This window comes from Cygnus olor, chromosome 1 (genome assembly GCF_009769625.2).
Source record: "Cygnus olor isolate bCygOlo1 chromosome 1, bCygOlo1.pri.v2, whole genome shotgun sequence".
Taxonomy (NCBI): Eukaryota; Metazoa; Chordata; class Aves; order Anseriformes; family Anatidae; genus Cygnus; species Cygnus olor.
Genome location: NC_049169.1, coordinates 195,664,248 through 195,683,314, shown reverse-complemented (window position 1 = coordinate 195,683,314; position 19,067 = coordinate 195,664,248). Strand labels below are relative to the sequence as shown.

The window sequence follows — 19,067 nt, the reverse complement described above, 5'->3', positions numbered from 1 at the left end:
ATGATCTTTACACACACACTTTCTATACCTGTAAAGATGAGTTTAGAAATCCTATATTAATGTGCAAGCTACAGAAATTCTGCCTGTCCAAAGTTTGGAGAAGAGAAAAATAACATGAAAATCTGTTATGAAGTAGATTTATATGGGTTAAGAAAACAGTGCTTTTGTGGTACTGTGACTCTGAGAATCCATATAAACCCCTGTCAAAAATGTGTTACCTTTTTAGGCAAAATTTCTACCTTAAAGTATTTGTGTAATCTAACTTAAATTTGTGGAATTTTTGTGTGTTATCTCCCATACTCACACAGCAGATGTCATATATGTCTTTTGCTTTTCAAGTTGCTTCAGACTCTCTTTTCAACAGCTGTGCCCAGGTCACAGGCTTGTGACATTTTAAGTGTTGCTTTGTCTTTAATAGTTTTTAGTAGAATGTTCACTTCAGAGTGCCTCCAGCCAGCAAACTGAGGTGGGGAATGATACGGAGACTAGGAAAAAAAAAAAAAGAGTCACTGGATGGCTGAGGAAAAAAAACTGAGCTTACTTTTGTCCTTATTTAAAAAGTATAGTAGCTCAATACCTTATCCATTCTACAATATAACACATTATTTGCTAATGATAAAATATAGCATGGAATTTTGCAAAGTGACCAACCCTGAATGCATGGCAGGAGACATTCAACATTTTTCCATTAAATTTGTCATTATCTATCTTTGCTGTTGTGATTTCATTAAGAGTAAATACCATTATCTAACTTTTAAATAAAGAGATGAAATATTACGGAAAAACTTTTTCCCTTTAACTCACTAGTTGCAAAACCAACTCAGCCTGTTGTGAGTAACATCTGTACCAGATTATTATTGTTCTTATGAACAACTTGAATTTAAGAACTTGGAAACTTCTTTGGAATCACCAGAAGTGCCAAGTATCTTATCTTACTTGAGCTATCAAGCAGTTAGGAATCAAGTCTGAGCTATCAGTTTAGACTGAGAAAACAGTAGAGAAAAGCCTTTGGAGTATAATTCATCATGGTTAAAGAATCATTATGGATAATGAATCACTAGACACAGGACTGTTATAGATGTTAGAGATGTTCTACCATGTTAGCACTCAGAGTGTGAAGAAGATGACTTGGAGCTGGACATACAGTCAGGCAAAGGCATTCTGACCTTGTTCTGTGCTGTAAGGACCAAGTCTGGAATAGGGGGAAAGTAAATCCGTGTTAATATACAACACTGACACATGTATCAGACCTAATATAAACCATTAGACCTTTTAGCAAAATCATTGAATTGTGTAGAACAGACTTGCAAACCTCACCTTTTTTCTCCTCACTGGCTCCAAATTCATTTTCTTCCATTTTTGTTCTTAAGTCAACAATACTCACAGCTGCTGTGTTTCATAAATACAAAGAGATATGATGCATGAGTATATATATTTAATAAAAGATACAGGAGTATCAAATGAAAGCAAAAGTTATCATCTTGTATAGAATAATGAGTCTCCTACATCTCATCTGACCAAAGTAGGCTTATATACAATGATCTAAAGGTAAAATTATGTGAATGGTTGATGTTTATTTCTGGAAAGTGTCTCATGGAGAGAATTTCATGATTCTCCTCAACATTTTAATCCTACATAATTAGTCTGTAATAATTAAAAGATATTTAACACAGTTGCAAAGCTGGAGGGCATAAGGACGAAGGGTTCTTTTCTAATTTCATATGCACAGGCATGCACAGACTTTAAGATATACTGTGATGTGAACCTTTGGGTTCAAAGACACAACTCAGAATAGTGATGTATGGTAAAGATAAATAGTGTGGAAAGGAATAGAAATTACAGTAGAAAATAATATATTTCAAAAGAGCATATCAATTTGTACCAACCAAAAATAGAAAAAACTAACCAATGCAGTCTTATTTAATATACAGCTGAAAAAGTAGGAGCTCAGATTAACAGAAAAGGTATTTTAAAATTCAAAAATGACTCTCATTTCCATCTCAACCCTTTTCTAAAAGAAATACATGCTTTATAGATCCAAATACATTTTTTTATTATTATTATTTAGGATGAAATTGCAAAACAACTGTATAAAATTGCTTCTGTTTTTCAAAATATTTCTATTTCCAAATAAACTTATGAAGAACTACCAACAAATTCAATAGCATTTATTGTAAATAACAGAATCATAGAACGGTTTGGGTTGGAAGAGACCCTTAAAGATTATCTAATTCCAACCCCCCTGCCATAGACCAGCACACCTTCCACTGGACCAGGTTGCTCAAAGCCTCATCCATCCTGACCTTGAGCACTGCCAGCAACAGGGTATCCACAGGTTCTCTGGGCAATCTGTTCCTGTGCCTCACCACCCTCACAGTAAATAATTTCTTCCTTATATCTAACTTAAATCTCTCCTCTTTTAGTTTAAAACCATTACTCCTTGTCCTATCACTTCACTACCAACAGAAGTCTCTCTGAGGGACACAGTACCTGAACATTTTGTCTCCTTCTCTGGAGATATTCAAGACCCATCTGGATGCCTACCTGTGCAACCTGCTCTAGGGAACCTGCTTTGGCAGGGGGGTTGGACCCTACAATTCTGTGATTCTGTGATTCTGTGAACACTGTACTCCAGGTGGGGTCTCCAAAGACCAGAGTAGAGAGGGAGAACCATCTCCCTTGACATGCGTCTTTTGGTGCAGCCTAGGGTACAGTTGGCTTTCTGGGCTGCAAGTACACGTTGCCGGCTCAAGCTGAGCTTCTTGTCAACACCCCCAAGTCAGAGGGAATGAGTAGCTCCTCAGAGCTACTCTCAATTCATTCTCTGCCCAACCTGTATTTATGCTGGGATTGCCCCAGTCCAGATGCAGGACCTTGCACTTGGCCTTGTTGAACCTCATGAAGTTTGCCCAGGCCCACCTCTCAAGCCTGTCAAGTTTCCTCTGAATGGAATCCCTTCCCTACAGCGTGCTGACTGCAACACACAGCTTGGTGTCATCGACAAACTTGCTGAGGGTGCACTTGATCCCAATGTCCATGTCACCAACAAAGATGTTAAATAGTGCCAGTCCCAATACCAACCCCTGAGGAACACCACTTGTCACTGATCGCTACTTAGGACACAGAGATGTTGACTGCAACTCTTTGAATGAGACCATCCAGCCAATTCCTTACCCACCAAGTGGTCCATCCATCAAATCCATGTCTTTCCAATTTAGAAAAAAAAAAAAAAAAGGACATCATGCAGGACAGTGTCAAATGCTTTGCACAAGTCCAGGTAGATGATGTCAGTTGCTCTTCCCCTATCCACCGATGCTGTAACCCCACTGTAGAAGGCCACTAGATTTCTCAGGCACAATCTGCCTTCCCTTAGTGAAGCCATGTTGGCTGTCACCAATCACCTCCTTATTTTCTACGTGCCTTAGAATAGTTTCCAGAAGGATCTGCTCTATGATCTTGACAGGTACAGAGGTGAGACTGACTGGCCTGTAGTTCCCTGGATCTTCCTTTTTTCCCTTTTTAAAAACGTGTGCTGTTTTCCCTGTTCCAGTCAGTGCAAACTTCACTGGACTGCCATGACTTCTCAAATATGATGGATAATGGTTTAGCAACTTCATCTGCTGTTTCCCTCAGGACCCGTGGATGTATCTCATCAGGTCCCACGGACTTGTGCACTTTCAGGTTCCTTAGCATGTCTTGAACCTGATCTTCTCCTGCACTGTGTTGTTCATCATTCTCCCAGTCCCTGTCTTTGCCTTCTGGGGCTCGGGCTTTTCCCAGGCTACAGCTCTTGTCAGTGAAGACTGAGGCAAAAAAAGTCATTGGGTACCTCAGCTCCATATCCCAGGTGACCAGGTCTCATTTCCTTCTGGAGAGGGCCCAGTTTCCTTAGTCTTTCCTTTCATCTCTGGGGTAGCTATAGAAAAAGCTTTTCTTATTGGCCTTGATGTCCCTGGCCAAATTTAATTCTAGCAGGGCTTTGTCTTTCCTAACCCAATCCCTGGCTGCTTAGACAATTTCTCTGTATTCATCTCAGGCTAATATATTTTTCCTTCAAATACATAGTGCTGAAATTTAACTCTTATAATCTCTTCTAAATATAAAAGCAAAACTATACCTTATATTTTCTTCAAATTCAAAGTGAACAAACCCATAATGTAATGACTATCACATTTAAAAGTGACCTCTTTGAACTTTTATTTCAGCTCAAATTAATGAGAGGTTTAATGATGACACTTCTGAATTAGGTAGGTTTTTTGTTTGCTTTTTTTTTTTTTTTTTTCCTCAGTGATTCTAAGGTTTACCAACACTATTCAACTGATTGTTTCTAAAAGTGAGGAGAACCTTCTCTTTAAACTCAACTGAAACTTGCATAAAGATACTTATTGGAGTTAAATTTGAGCACTGTTATAATAAAAAACTAAGTAATATTCCCCCAAAATATCTGCTTAGTCCAAAATAAAAATGGGATATAACAATTATAAGATTTACCAATTATGCATATTATGTTGAACTCATATTAATGTTAGAGTTACTTCTACTGTTACTCTATTTTTTAAGGATGAACAATATGTGTATACGTAAGCTTTTATGCTAGATTTTATGAGTTTTCTAGAACAGTCACAATTTTATTATTTCACATCCTTACTCAGGTATATTTCATTCTTTCATTTCCCTCTCACATGAGTCACAAAGGAGAAATAGGTATAGATATATTTTTATTTCAGACGTAAAATTCATACCTCACTTGTGAGTTATGCAAGGAAAATAAGAAGCTTCATTAAACAGAGCTACAAGTCGTCTGTGAATAGTGATTTGCAGTTTGGGAGTACTTTCATTTGAAATCGTTAAATCTACACAGCTAAAGTAATTTTATCTCTTTGAAAAACTCCACTTACTATCTTACACTGACGAAGAAAATAGAAATTTATTTTTTTTAAGTACATTTCTTAATGACCCAGAGAACATCATTTGCTCTGTATTTGCATGTTATACACACTTACTTTCTGTAGTATACAGAAAAGCAAATTCCAGAAAATAGAAATAAACACAATTTAAAGGGAATTTTCTAAATACATGAATTTCAAAGTTAACGCTTTGTAGATAAATGAGCCAGCAGTCATTGTTTATAACGTCCTCATTGTTTCGTGGAAATATACAACATGGAAAATTACATTTATCAGTTCTATTCAGCTAAACCAGTTTCCTTCCAAGATAATAGAGTAAATGTTTGTTGTTTTTTTGTTGTTGTTGTTGTTTGTTTGTTTGTTTGGTCACTTATTTTATTGCAAGAAGGGCAAAAGAGCAAGTAAGTGAATATGGGCAACAAACATGGCAACATTATGGTGCCAAACAGAGTGTACCTGCCCACTTATATCATTTATAAAACTGAGTAATTGAGAAGTATTGCACTGTACAAGCAAAATGTATTTCTACTGTGGACCGGTGTTGTGATCAATAATGATTAGTTAAACACTTACCTGGCTAGAGTTGCTGTTTTGCAACCAGTAGTCATGACATAATTATATATAGAAAGAGAACAATCATGTAAGTAATTTACACTTAAATCTGATCTCGAAACAACAGAGTTATGAAATCTCCATAAAATCATTCAAGAAAGAGTGTAAATTAGAGTTTCAAAGTGAAGTGTGGAATTAGAGATAAAATATGATAGCTAATAAATGGGAAAAAAAATAAACTAATGTTGTTTCTTGTGCTACTTCTAACATATATAAATAACTATCAAAGTATAGCAAATCAAAATATCTTGCTAAGGAAGTAACAGGAATATTATAAGTGGTAAGGGTAAAGACAGTTGGTTTTATTAGTGTACCACAGACAGAAATATCCTATTTATTCTTAGTATTTAGAATGGAAAAGTACGAAGTACCTATGTCAGATAAAAATAAAAAATTCTTTTAATGTTCTAATTGAAAACGCCATAAAACAACTTCTGAAAAGTTGTATAAAACAAACTTTATAGCTTATACTCAAATGTGCTACACAGAAGAGTCCTCAAACCAAACAGGACACCAAATTTTGAAACCAGCTTGTAAGAAAGTATTTTGAGATTAATAACGCATGCTACCAAGCAACTATGGTGATAGAATAGGAACAAGAATAAAAGAGAGCTCATATGATCCATACATATCTGTAAAAAGACATAAATGATTAGTGCTGAAGAAAAAGAGATCAGACTGTTTCTTTTACTAAGAAAAAAACAAAATGACAACAACAACAATAAAAACTTCATTTCCATACATTATCTATTCTATGGGGAAGAGACCATTTCACAAGAATAGAAAGGTACTTTAGGGATTAAGTCTCAGACATGAATCCACACTCATTCGAAATAAAGTATCTTTTGTCAGGTTAAATAATCAAGTTATCAACAAACTGATAAGGAAAACAATGATTCTCTGTTTCTGAAATATCCCAATAAACAGTGGATACCATTGCAGACATTGTTAGTCAATACAAAAATTTTGTGCTTATAGGCTCAATGAGATTCAATGATTTGTGACATTCAGGAAATACTAACTTCTGAGCTCCAATTACAAGTCTATGAATTTTCCAAATCTCTTTAAAGCACTTGAATTTGGAGCTGCTTGGCTGAAAGCTTAAGCCCAACCTCAATTACTGACAACCTATTTTTTTTCTGGCTGAATAATAGCTAGAGCCTTATACATCAGTAGTTGCCATATCTGTATTTGTTGTGTCTCAAATAGGACACCCTTAAATAATGCGACAGGTGTTGTTGTTGTTTTGTTCTGTTCTGTTTTGCTGCAGCTTCATACAGCTACAGAAAATTCCATCAGTGGAATCCAGCAAATGATGGTAGAAATGAATAGATAATTTAAATTTCAATCTCTGCTATGAACTGCATATCCCCATCTTCCACAAATCCAACTGTGTTTACATCTAAGTTTAGACTTGATAGCAATTAAAATAAATCAAAAATATTTTTATGAGAAAAATTCAGCATGTAACAGTTGATTTTCCTTTTACGATGTCCTCCTAGCTTCTTTTAGAATACCTGAAGTAGTCTAGTTCTCAGTTCACAATCAAACGAGTACATTTCTTTTTTCTTTTTTCTTTTTCCTTTTTTTTTTTTTTTTCCTTCCTGAGTATCCAATGCCATATTTAGAGAAATCTACCAGTATAAAGCCATAGAATAAAAATCTCATAAAATGACTGATGAGTGCTTGGGCTAAAAATAAAGTTGAATTAGTATAAACAATATCTAATCTGAAATCCATTTCTTCCCTCAGTATGAATGTAAATGACACATCTGAGCTTTCCCCTAGATCTCTGTTGAATAGCAAGATACAGTGATAAACACTTCTACTCCAGGGAACAGGTGTGCAATGCGGTCAGACAGAAGTGGTAGTGACATGAGTACATACTTATTGCCCAAACAATTTTGTAACTTAAAGAATATTGCAAAAGTAAAGGTCCCCAAGACTTTGGTCACTTTATTTTAGCCAAAGTACAATGTTATTGAAATCTCCCATCTAATTGAATGTGTCACTGATCTCCTGGACTGGAGGTTCATGGCAGAAAAAAAGAAGAAAGAAAAAAAAAAAAAAAAAAAAAAACAGAAGTGGTGGAAATTTCTCATTTCATCCAGGGTTTGAAGTTATTTTCTTTTACCTATGGAATGAACATATTCAGGAGTAAAGCATACAGCACTGAAGATGCTCTAGAGAGAGCATTTCAAGTGATTTGCTTGATCTTGATAAAATCTTGGCCTCCCTTGTGGGTGAAAGAGACATATTCTATGTAACAACCCATTTATTAAAGATTCCCTGCAGAAAATAAGCTATACCAAGCATTATATGAACCTTAATTGTGATTATATTTTATTGCTCCTTAGATTATTAAGTGTTTAAACTTGTTTAAACTATGAGGTAACAGAATCTGTGTTCTCAGTAGTGACAGGGTAGTAATAGTAATTTTACTAAATATTTCAGCCCTGTTCCAACAATCTCTTGGAGGAAAGTTAATGGTCACAATCCAAGTAAAGCCCGCCTGAGAAAGTCCCAAGCTGTGCTTGAAATACCTAATGTGCAGCTAGAGGATGCAGGGATGTATGAATGTAAAGCTGAAAACTCACGTGGAAGGAACGTCTTCAGAGGGCAACTTCAAGTGTACAGTAAGTATAATTGCACATGGTATTATCCATCAATGCTTTGTCCATACTTAAGGTTTTAATAATATATGAAGGACGCTAAGGTCCACTAGAATTAAAAATATCTATGAAATCAATATGAAATAAAATCAGTATTGAATTAAGATATATATTTTTGTTCCTCAGTAATGCACTAGAGTCTGAAATGTGAATGAAGCTGTCTCACACAAAACCTGGCTTAAATAACATTTCATGTTTCCTGATGGTTAGGGTTGCTTTTTTCTTTGTTTGTTTGTGAAGAGTATTCTTGTAATTTTAGAAGTCTGTATTTTTCTCCTGATATAATACATAATATATAATATATAAATTAATATATAAATATATATATATTCACCCAAGTTAACCATATTGCATATGTCAGAAAATCAGTTTTAGAAATACCTTAGTATTTTTCTCACACTTTTATTAATGATACATACTTGCCATGCCTGGGTGCAGAGTTTTGCCAAATTCATCATACAGGAATCAGAGTAGGAGAAGCAATTCTCTTTTTGTAAATGAAAACTCTCAGTCTGGGGATGCACAATTTCTGTAGTCTCCCAATAAGTTTTTTTTTTTGAGTGAGTGTCAAAAAATTCAACCATACATCATGTTGAAAAGAAAAAAAAAAAAAAAAAAGACCCAAAATTAAGAATATTTGGTAAGAGTAGTTCATTTTTATATAATGTCATTGATGCACCGTAGAGGCTAGAAACAAAAGCCTCTGCAAAACATGCCCTATTGATTGAGTAATTGCAGCTCAAAGATTTCACTTTAGTCCCTCCTATTTCTAGTTATCAGTTCATGGATCCTACAACCTTAAGTACTTAGCAGGAGAGGTCTATTGCAGGAGATCATGCAACAAATCTTTCAGACTCTGAGTTCTATTTGGTCTTCAAATATTGCAGTCAGTGTTATTCAAACTTCATCAGTTGAGACTGTTCCTCAGGCTAATAGATATCGTTATGAAGTCTATCCAGTTAATGAATTTTATTTTTATTTTCTTGATTTCAGACAACTGTTATTAGTGCTTTCTCCCCATTACTCACTGTATATAGTTCTCTGTCTTTTTTCCACTTTCATCAAATAACCATAGATTGTCACCATATGTTTAGTTATTTTTCATATAAGTCAATATTTCCAGGTCCATAATCATTTTTTCTGTCTCCTCCAACTTTCAAATGTCTTTATCTTAGCTCCCCAGTTTTCAGTGAGTGTCAGTATATAGCTGGATGATGTTCCTCTCCTTCCTTTTCATTCTTATCCATCTAGAGCCAAGGGTAGGTTTTTGCCTTCTACTTTTTCACTGTGTATAGGAAAAAATATGTGATAGCAAAGATGGTGGTTTGCACCTTTCCTTTTGGACATGCCACCCACACTGCACTTGCAGAAAAGTATTTTACTAAAGAAAGAGTGAAAGAACAAAAGAGAGAAAGAGAGAAAGAAGTCTCAAAGCTTCAGGAACTACTTTATGCCTTCCACTGTGCCAACTCCACAGTGACATTTCTCCATTATTACAAATTCCTACTGTCACTTACTTCTACAAAAGTATGACAAATCCTGTTACAGGTATGGGTGCCAGAGAATTTAGCAACGTTTGGTGTTTTTCCTTAACATTTCTTAAAATATCAGAAATTCCAAAGGTTATAATGTATACCCCAGCTCATACACTTGCTAGCTGTTTTCTAGAGTTGTGAAACTACCAAAAAAAAAATAGCCAAAGCTTCCTGTATTAGAGATACAATTATCTCTACCTCTTTCTTTTGAAATAAAAGGAAGAAAAAATTGCTTTTCAGGATAGAATTTAAGTTGTTGGAAAATGAAATTGCTTCCTCAAGAGCACCCTGCAGACCTGTGAAGAGCCATAAGCAGAACTCAAATCACAGCACACATGATCTCATGTTCCACCTAACTCTACCTCTCTTATTAGCCAGGATACATTTTCATTTTCAGCAGTAGTAAAGATGCTATTCAAATGTAGAAGTCCACAGAAAACATTCTCTTTTTCAGCTTTGTTCCATTCTGTTTAGATAGAAATAGGAATTTTTATTTCTCCACCACTGTATGGTTGTCAAAATAATATTGTTTTCAGTCTGTCTTTATGGATAACACACAGTTTGTGCTAATTGGCTTTTTTTTTTTTTTTCAATATCTGACCAAATGCTTGTACATTACAGAAAGGAGGTCCACTTCAGATTGTCTAAATCCTTTGATTAACAGCTGCATGAGACTATCATATTACTACATTTCTAAATGTAGCAAAGTCTATTACTATCTTTTTGACTATGTTATGGGTAATTCAGAACCATATCCGAATCAAAGTTTCACCTATCTGCATTAGCAGGTAGGAAGGTCAGAGCAGGTGACAGGGGACTTTCAAGTGGAGGAGACCGTCAGTGACTTCCAGCCCAGCAAAACGAGAAGTGCAAACTGTTAATAGCTCTTTACAAGTATCTTGGCCTCAAGATGAAGTATTCCCCAGCGAGCCTCTCACATCCAGACTGCTCCTGAAGACATTAGTTCCTCATTGGCCTAAAAACCCCTACATCCCTTTCCAGGGATGTAAGAGAGTTTGGGTAAGAAGGTTCTTAACAGCACAAAGTTTAGCCAAGTGTTACTTCACAAAATTCTCAGCTTCCTCTGCTGAGAGCTGATATAGCAGGATACAGGGGAAGCATTTGCTGATGTATTTCTTATTCATAACAACAGTCAACATGGATTATTTATCTTAAAGCTCATTGTCTTTTCACTGACATCTTATTCCTCCAGGAGACAAGGATTATTTTGGCTCAGAAACTCAGATGTAGGCCATCATTCCTTACCAGGGGTTTCTCATAAAATTTCAGAGCAGACTGTAGTACCAGCTGTGTCATACTGTGGTTTTACAATCTGCATATCTCTGTAGGAACTCACTTGCTGTCTGCTTGAATCTTCATTTCATCATTTGCACCTAATCTGGGTCATCACAGAGTATTTTGGAGAAAGTCCATGGCCCCAAGTCCGCCTGTCTCCTCAGATTTAATCACAAGTTACTGATTTATCTATCATTTCTTTCCTGATGCTGCAATCCAGGTATAACATGACCGCCTGAGTCAACTGACACTTTGCATGTTGTTCAGAAAGTGGTATTTCAGATGTTGACAATTTCAGATTGTTGTAGTCTCAGCACTTGGTTGAAATTCAGCTGTAGAAGTGACATAGTCATTAAAAATATAATTTTGATGATGCGAGACATCTTCATATATTTGACTGCAACCTATTTTGAGAGGTGTGATTTTCCCCAAGCTCATTCTGTAGTTTACAAGAAACTCTATTCAAGCTGAAAATGATTAATAGAAGAGAGCACAAAAATTTGGTTGGAGAAACTGGGCATTAACCATTTGCAGTCACAGCTCCTCCACAAACTCTGACTACCAGCATGTTCCCAATGGCAACTGCTGCTCTGTGCGGTTCCTCCTGCTCCTTTCTCACTCTGAAAATGATGGCTTTGCTACTGTGTTACCTACTCACTAGTGCCAGTTCAGCAGAGGGTGGTGATGTGAACCTGACAATTAAAACATTTTTCTTGCCATTTTTCTTTCAGCTGGCTCAGTTACCTGATCCTGCTCACAGCAGCAACCCATGAACAGCTCTTCTGACACAGCAGGATGGGAGGTCTGCCATAACGTGGCAATTGAACAAGCAGCTGAGGGCAGGAATATTCTGAAATGCAGTGTAGTAGGCAAACCAGATTTTTAACACCATTTTAATCACTTCCTCATAAAAGTTTTATGGAACAAAATCCACCAGTGTCACTGCAGGTTAGCCCCAGAAACGTAGAGTAAAACTGGCTAAAGAGGATAAGATTTCTGATTGCACCTTCAGCTGAAATCTGTTATCTTGGCTTTCTCACTGCAATAGCTACCTATTCTTCTCATACTTTATACTTTTCAATTGGCCTCATGTTCAGAAAAAGAATTTATTTCACCCTGAACTCATTTATTCATTCACACTTTAGGACACTATCTGAAGTCATTTGTCTATGCAAAATTTTCTCATAAGTTTTCTTTCAGCCAAAAATTTGCTAAATTATTTGAGAAAGTAGGATGAGTTTTCTGCATCTTTTTTTTTTTTTCTTTTTTTTCTTCCACAGAGGATACAAAAACTGGCCTGTAAGCTTGCTGTTTTATTGCCAATGTGTTTTTGTAAAACATTTTGACATCCTTGAATAAAAAGCTACAGAAATGGAGCATAAAATAAATCAGGGAATGGACAGTGATTTTAAAATCTTGGAAGCACTGTAGAAAGTTATGGTAAAGTATCCATGAAGATTAATGAATCCTTCTATTCTTACATTCACCCCCAAAACTCTTCATTGGATAGATAAATACTGGCAAATGCTCATTTTTTTCCCATGATGAATATTGTATGTGTATATAAAAACATATATATGTTAATTTCAAAATCTGTTTAAATACAATTTATATTTTCTTATTAAAATTAAGTTCAATTATGGAATGAAATTTTCTTTGCCCACATGTATATCAGGATAATGCTTAAAAGTTTTTGTTAATAAAATTAAAATCATACATTGAGTTAGAAGTTGCAAATCCAGTTAAACATTTGTCTCTTATTATTGACAAGGTTTAAGAACAAATGTTATGATATTTTGGAGAGTCTTTTGCTAATAACCACAGAGCGAACTCTGTTTTCCTGTAGCAAAGTAGGAAGAGAAACATAAAGAAACATAAAGAGAAGAAAGGAAGCCAAAAATTTATGCAAAATATTTCTCTTAATCATGCATTCAGTTGTTTTCCTTCTACCTACTGCTTTACCATCTTGTTCAAAATTTCTTTTGCCTCACTCAAAGAGGTAAAAGTCTGAGTCATTGCCTTTGCTGATGGCAAGATTGAAAATTCTGAATCCAAAGACCACTTAGACTATGAGGAGAAAATTTAAGGTAGAAATACTCCATATAATGAAAAAAAAAAAAAAAATTGTTAATACCAACTGATCATACCACTATGATTTGCAATTTTGTGGTTATAGAGGAAAACCTGTGCCGTGATTATACTTTCATGATAGTCACAGCCAGAGGGGAGGGAATGGCAGCTGTGTGCCAAGAAGAACACCTCTGCAGCCAGGCTTGGTGAGGCAGTTTTATTTCAGTGAAATCAGGTTACTCCTTAATTTCTAATGCTCTGGTTCATTGTGAGATCAAACTCAATATAGAAAAAATGAGACCATATATGCTTTGGATCACACAGTAGAAGTATCAGAAAAGCAAAAGGAACATTTTAGTGCCTCTTTGAAACTGCATATCTTTAAGGCACCACTGTCTATCTTTTACAATTTTTAACTACACATTCAACAGTCACACTTGCCAAAATCATACTAGCATATTAATTTTCAAAGGAAGCAAGTACTTCTCAGCATGCTTTCTTTATGCATACCAAAACACTACAGAAGAAAACAACAGCAACAACTAAACAATGCAATTGAATTATATTTTTAGGACAATTAGTAGACAAGTGACTACAGGGACTCGCACAAACTGCTTCAAAGTATTACATGAGATTTTTCCATTACCATAAGAATCAAGTGATTCAGTGTAAAGGAGCACATATGGAGCATGCCATGCATTGCCTTAACTATAATGAGAAGAATGTCAGAGCAGCTGTTTTCGGTCTTGGTGTAGGAGTTAGGTTGGGTCTATCTTGTCTGTGTTTTCCTCCACTAAAAGGGAAATAAGTGATTCTTTTTTATGATACATATCCAGTTTCTGACAACCGTCTGGCCAGGGACTGTACTGCAGACTATTCTCTGCTTAGGAATGATAGACACCTCATTCACTATCTTTATCATCCATGCACAAGATGTAAGCTAGAAGCAGTTAGTCAGCTGTCATGCATCCTCATATCTACTCACATCTTTGATTGGTGACCTGTCAAATGGCAGCTAGATTCAAAGATTTAGTTTTAAACTTGGTTCCCCATGTTTAAGTACGTTATCAATTATCCAATGTTGGAAGTAGAGACTGTTTTGACAGAACTGGATTTCTTTCTACTCATTTGAAACAGAAGAATTTTGTATTCCTTTAGAAATGAAGGTCATTAGCTATTTATTCTCCACCATTTAAAATATATATATTTAGTATCATTAAGTTAATTAATTTAATCTATTATCTTCTTTGCTAGAAAAATTGGTATTGCTACAATACAAAAACCAAAAACCGGACTTCTAAGCATATGTATTTTTATTGAATATATATGAATACTCAGTTCTTCCCTGAGTCTTAGTAAGTTTTCCAAACAATAAGATCCTACACATAACTATCTGATTGACTGCTGCATTAAAGATTTGCATTTCTGCAAAAATATTCCCAGCTTTTTTTAACAGGTTATTACCTGAAATCTAGGTATTAATGATCAGATATACAACTATCAACTGTTTACCTTAAAAAAAAAAAAAAAAAAAAAAGGCCATTTTAACATTGACATGTTATGTAATTTATGTTAATGATGAATGCTGGAAATCTCATGGGTTCTGTGCTTAAAAGCATTAAAAATATTTTCTCCCTTGAAATATGTATTAAACCCAAAAAACTTTAATAAAAATATGTGCAAATGCCTTACCAAATGCCCAGTCATTATTAGCTGAATAAATAATGATTTCCTAGTAAAATGAGAGAACTACAAAACTCAGAGCTCAGAGTCTGTAATGATTGAACTCTTTATTGAAATTTAAATAGCTTAGGTATTGCAATGTTACTAAATACTCTATTGTGACTCCCAAGCAAATGTTCTTAAATCCAGTAGTAATATATTAATATGTAGTGCTGTAATTTAATCCTTTGGATTTTATTAAATCAGGCAGATTTTCTGTTCCTGGTCATGATACTGCTAACTGCCTGATGTCATTACAGCATTTCCTTTAAAGTTAAGAAGTTTTATAAATTGTATTACTTTCTCTTTTTTGGGGGTTGTTTGTTTAACAATGTTCCTTTTTTAGAGTAAGCTAGTCTTTGTAAAGGCCACAATTAAATCTCTTTAATTGATTAGGTCTTTGCATATCTGCTAGAAACTTATCAGTTCATATGTTTTGTACATAGCATGGTATATTTTTCTTGCAGCCTACCCACATTGGGTGGAGAAACTTAACGATACTCAATTAGACAGTGGGGATCCACTCCGATGGGAATGTAAAGCCACCGGAAAGCCAAGGCCCACATATCGTTGGCTGAAAAATGGAGTTCCACTCTGGCCACAGGTACATTAGATGAGGAGTCACCAGTATGTCACATTTTTCTCTTTTAATACAGATAAAGTCAATTAAAGAAGGTACTGAAAAGTACTTTCAGAAATGAGAGTTTTCTGTATTAGTTTCTGAAGTATAATTATAAAGACAGGTTCTCAATGCCTGTCCCCTCTGAATCTTAAGCAATGTTGAATTTCATTCATAAGTAATTCTCTCTACTTCATAAATATTTTGGAAACAGGGTCTTCTGAGTTGTGTTTGCAACTGTACTGTAATATTGATCTAAGCAATCCCGAGTATATTTATTTTTTCTCTTTTAGATATTGATATTCATTGACAAATTATGTTATTTGTGTCTATTTTTCTGTATAAAGAGATTGTAACAAGCCAGAAAAAGGCTGTATTTGCTGAATCAGACTCCTTCATATTTCGCCCAATGTTATGTTATTTACCACATAGTACGTTTTGTTTGTACTTTTCAAAACACTAACAGACTAATGTAAGAAGTACATTTCATCGGTTTTCAACTCCATTAATTCTCTACAAGTAGCAGAACTCACCATCAACACCATTAAAATGTTCCAGGTAAAGATGTAAAGACTTTGATACAATCACCTGATATGTTTTAGAAGTAGACCTAGATAAAATTATCTTTCCTTTTAAAAGAACACTCATGGCATGGACTGCCTTTTGTCTTACTTTATTCTGTTTTTTCTCGCTGACTCATCAACACATCAACCCAATTCATGTGGGGTTTTTGTTTGTTTGTTTTTGCCTAACACCTTTCCATTTTTATAGTCTCAAAATATTTAAGGAAAAGTTTTGTAAATTTATTTCATACATTTTTTTTTCAGATTAAAATAAGCTGTTCAATGCTGGGAGAAAACATCTCCATTTGTTAAAGAATTCATGGAATGGATTTATAAATATAAAAATGAAATGTCTTTCTTTCCAGTGAATGTCACTTCTATCTGTGAGCATCAACCAATTATACAAACAATGAGAAAGGAAACATAAACAGAGTTTATTTTTGAAGCTGTGAGGCATTGAAAATAAGGTTATATGCCTTTACTTTATTCATTTCAGTCCTGAAATTGAAGCAATGTAAATATCTGTAGTTTTTGGTTTTCTGATTTTCTACATCATTAGTTGCACTGGGCTCTGAAATTTCCATATTAAATTTCATTTTAAACAGGAGTTTATGAGAGAGAGAACTTTTATTCATAGTTTCCTCTGTATTTCCAAACAATCTGTTCTTTACTAATTTTTAACTAAACCAACAACATCTGCAGTAATGAAACTTAGAGATGTTTTATAGAAGTTCAAATTATTCCTTATACAGTTCCATAAAGTACATTTTTTCCATAAACAGCTATTAATGCCCCTTCTCTTCCACCTGTGTTAATTATTTTCTGCTAGTGGACATTTCAAAAAAGAAATTGGCTCTGATGTTTAAGGCAACTAAATCCTTTCACTCTTACTCATGCAAGCAATCTTTTATGTCTACTTTTATAAAATAGGGCCATGACTGAGACCAAACATTTGACAGAGATATGAAGATCATTAGATATTTTCCACCCACAGCACACTTCTTGCCTCATTAGTTACCAGGATGAACTGTTTTTTAAAAGTCATACAAGGGTGATAGCACCAAATATATAAATAAGCAAGGAGACAAAAGCAAGCATAGGAGACAGTGAACTTGCATTTAGAAATATATTTCCTTTTAAATATTCTTGGAATTTTATCTGGCCTGTTTTAGTTTTGTTATCTCTTAGATAACAAAAGCCCAAGGAAGTTTCTTGCTCAGTTTTATTTTAGTTTAATAATGTCTTTTGTCTCTTTGTCTAAAATTAATAGCCCAACAAATTTCCAGTGCCTGTTTGCTTTTATGGAACTGTTTTTTGTTATTCCATTACAGAGCAGGATCGAGATGGTTAATGGTGTACTGATGATCAACAGTGTGAATGTCTCAGATGCTGGAATGTATCAGTGCTTAGCAGAAAATAAGTATGGTACCATTTATGCCGGTGCTGAGCTGAAGATTTTAGGTGAGTATTATCAAAAAAAAAGAACAGACTGTTGCTTTTTTTCTGTTTGATAATTGCATTTGCTCTTGGCCTCTTATGATAAACAATGGCTTCTGTCTGTCCAAACTTAGCAGAACAGATAATAGTGGGTTCCTTTTTCTTGTTATTTCTGATGGGGCATTTTATTGCCTAGGAAAGCACAGATCCTTTTGGTAACTGAATGTTTCCATTTGTAAATTACTGACTCAGTTACATTTTGTGTCTATTTCTCATATAAGGCTATGTCAATTAAAATACATGGAAAATATTTTTTCCCTCAAAAATAAATGCAAGAGAGAAACTTAGAGAACTATTAGACATTTTAATCTCTGTTAAATTAAATTATTATTTCTACAAGGGCCATTGTTCACAGGTGATTAAGCATGAAGTTACTTCTACAAACTTGAAAATTTCCTAGAAATTCACCAGGGCTGACTGAATACTGGCAACTGTATATTTGAGCTAGTATCACCCCATATTAAAGCAAATATACTATGTAGTGTTTCTCAGAAAATGTAGGAAAATTTTCATTATTCGCAAGTTGAGGATGGGAGTTAATGAAGAAAAATATGAAGCATGCCTTACCAACTCTCTCTAGTTTTGTATAAAGCAAACCATGGTAGTACACAACAGGACAGCAGTGGTAAAAGGAATTACACTCTCATAAATGAGGCAAATTTGTAAGAGACTTATTTTCTGTAATCCAGTGTAGTAGAGCTGGAAGACAGGTTTCTGACAAAGTAACTCTCTGGTCATATCAGAGGTCTCTGCACTGCTTAAGCCTGGAAAATTTCAAAACCTGCACCTGGGAATCCTTCTTGCAAATTCCCAGTAAATAAATAATAAGGCTGAAGTTACTGAAATAATATAATACATTTGAGCTAAAATTTGTTCTTTTCTGAAGAAGTACGTAGTACATTTCCACTACTTCCTAGCTGGCCAACATTAAAATTTCAGTGTTAACTCTTTGAAATATTTCTGTCTAGCTACAAATTACACAGTTAGTGGCTATACATTTCCCATCACTTTCCTTTGTCATTTCAGATAGTCAACAAGGAGGTCCCTGTTGGTTACAAAGTTCTCTTGTTCTGTTTTTGTTTTGTTTTGTTTTGTTTTCCCTATACCTAATTTATAAGGTAGTTGTACAATTTCTTTGATGTTCTGTAACACGGACCATGGACATTATATGTTGCCATTAAAAAATCGGCCTTTCATTCTGTCACTTTTGAAATTGTACCCCCATTAAATTTTAACCATAATGTTGCATTAAAGTAGTAGTTGTGTTTTATTTTCTGGATTATTGAAGGGAAAAGAGCAGAATAAATTGTCCATAGAAATAGCTCTGGCATGAAAATTACCCAAAATAACATTAGGAAATAGGCAGTGAAGTATAAGATGTTGTTATATACGTAGTTGAAATATTTGGGGTATGAGGGCAGTTATCTCTGTTTTTGCAAAACAGCTTTAACAAAAACACAAACGAATAATATCACATAGAACCAGAATCATCCAGGTTGGAAAAGATCTTCAAGACTATCAAGTCCAACCATCTAAACATAAGCCCCTTTAGTGCTATGTTCACACTTCTCTCA

At 34.8% G+C, this 19,067-nt stretch overlaps 1 protein-coding gene across 3 annotated transcripts in view; it reads left to right on the top strand.

Moving 5' to 3' along the window:
• Positions 1-19,067, top strand: part of CNTN5 (contactin 5) — a 670,764-nt gene that overhangs the window by 520,184 nt on the left and 131,513 nt on the right. For all 3 annotated transcript variants that reach the window (XM_040544184.1, XM_040544185.1, XM_040544186.1), the window contains 3 exons: positions 7,974-8,155; positions 15,282-15,418; positions 17,328-17,457. In XM_040544184.1, coding sequence (XP_040400118.1) covers positions 7,974-8,155; positions 15,282-15,418; positions 17,328-17,457 — 449 coding nt within the window. The remainder of the gene's footprint in view (positions 1-7,973; positions 8,156-15,281; positions 15,419-17,327; positions 17,458-19,067) is intronic.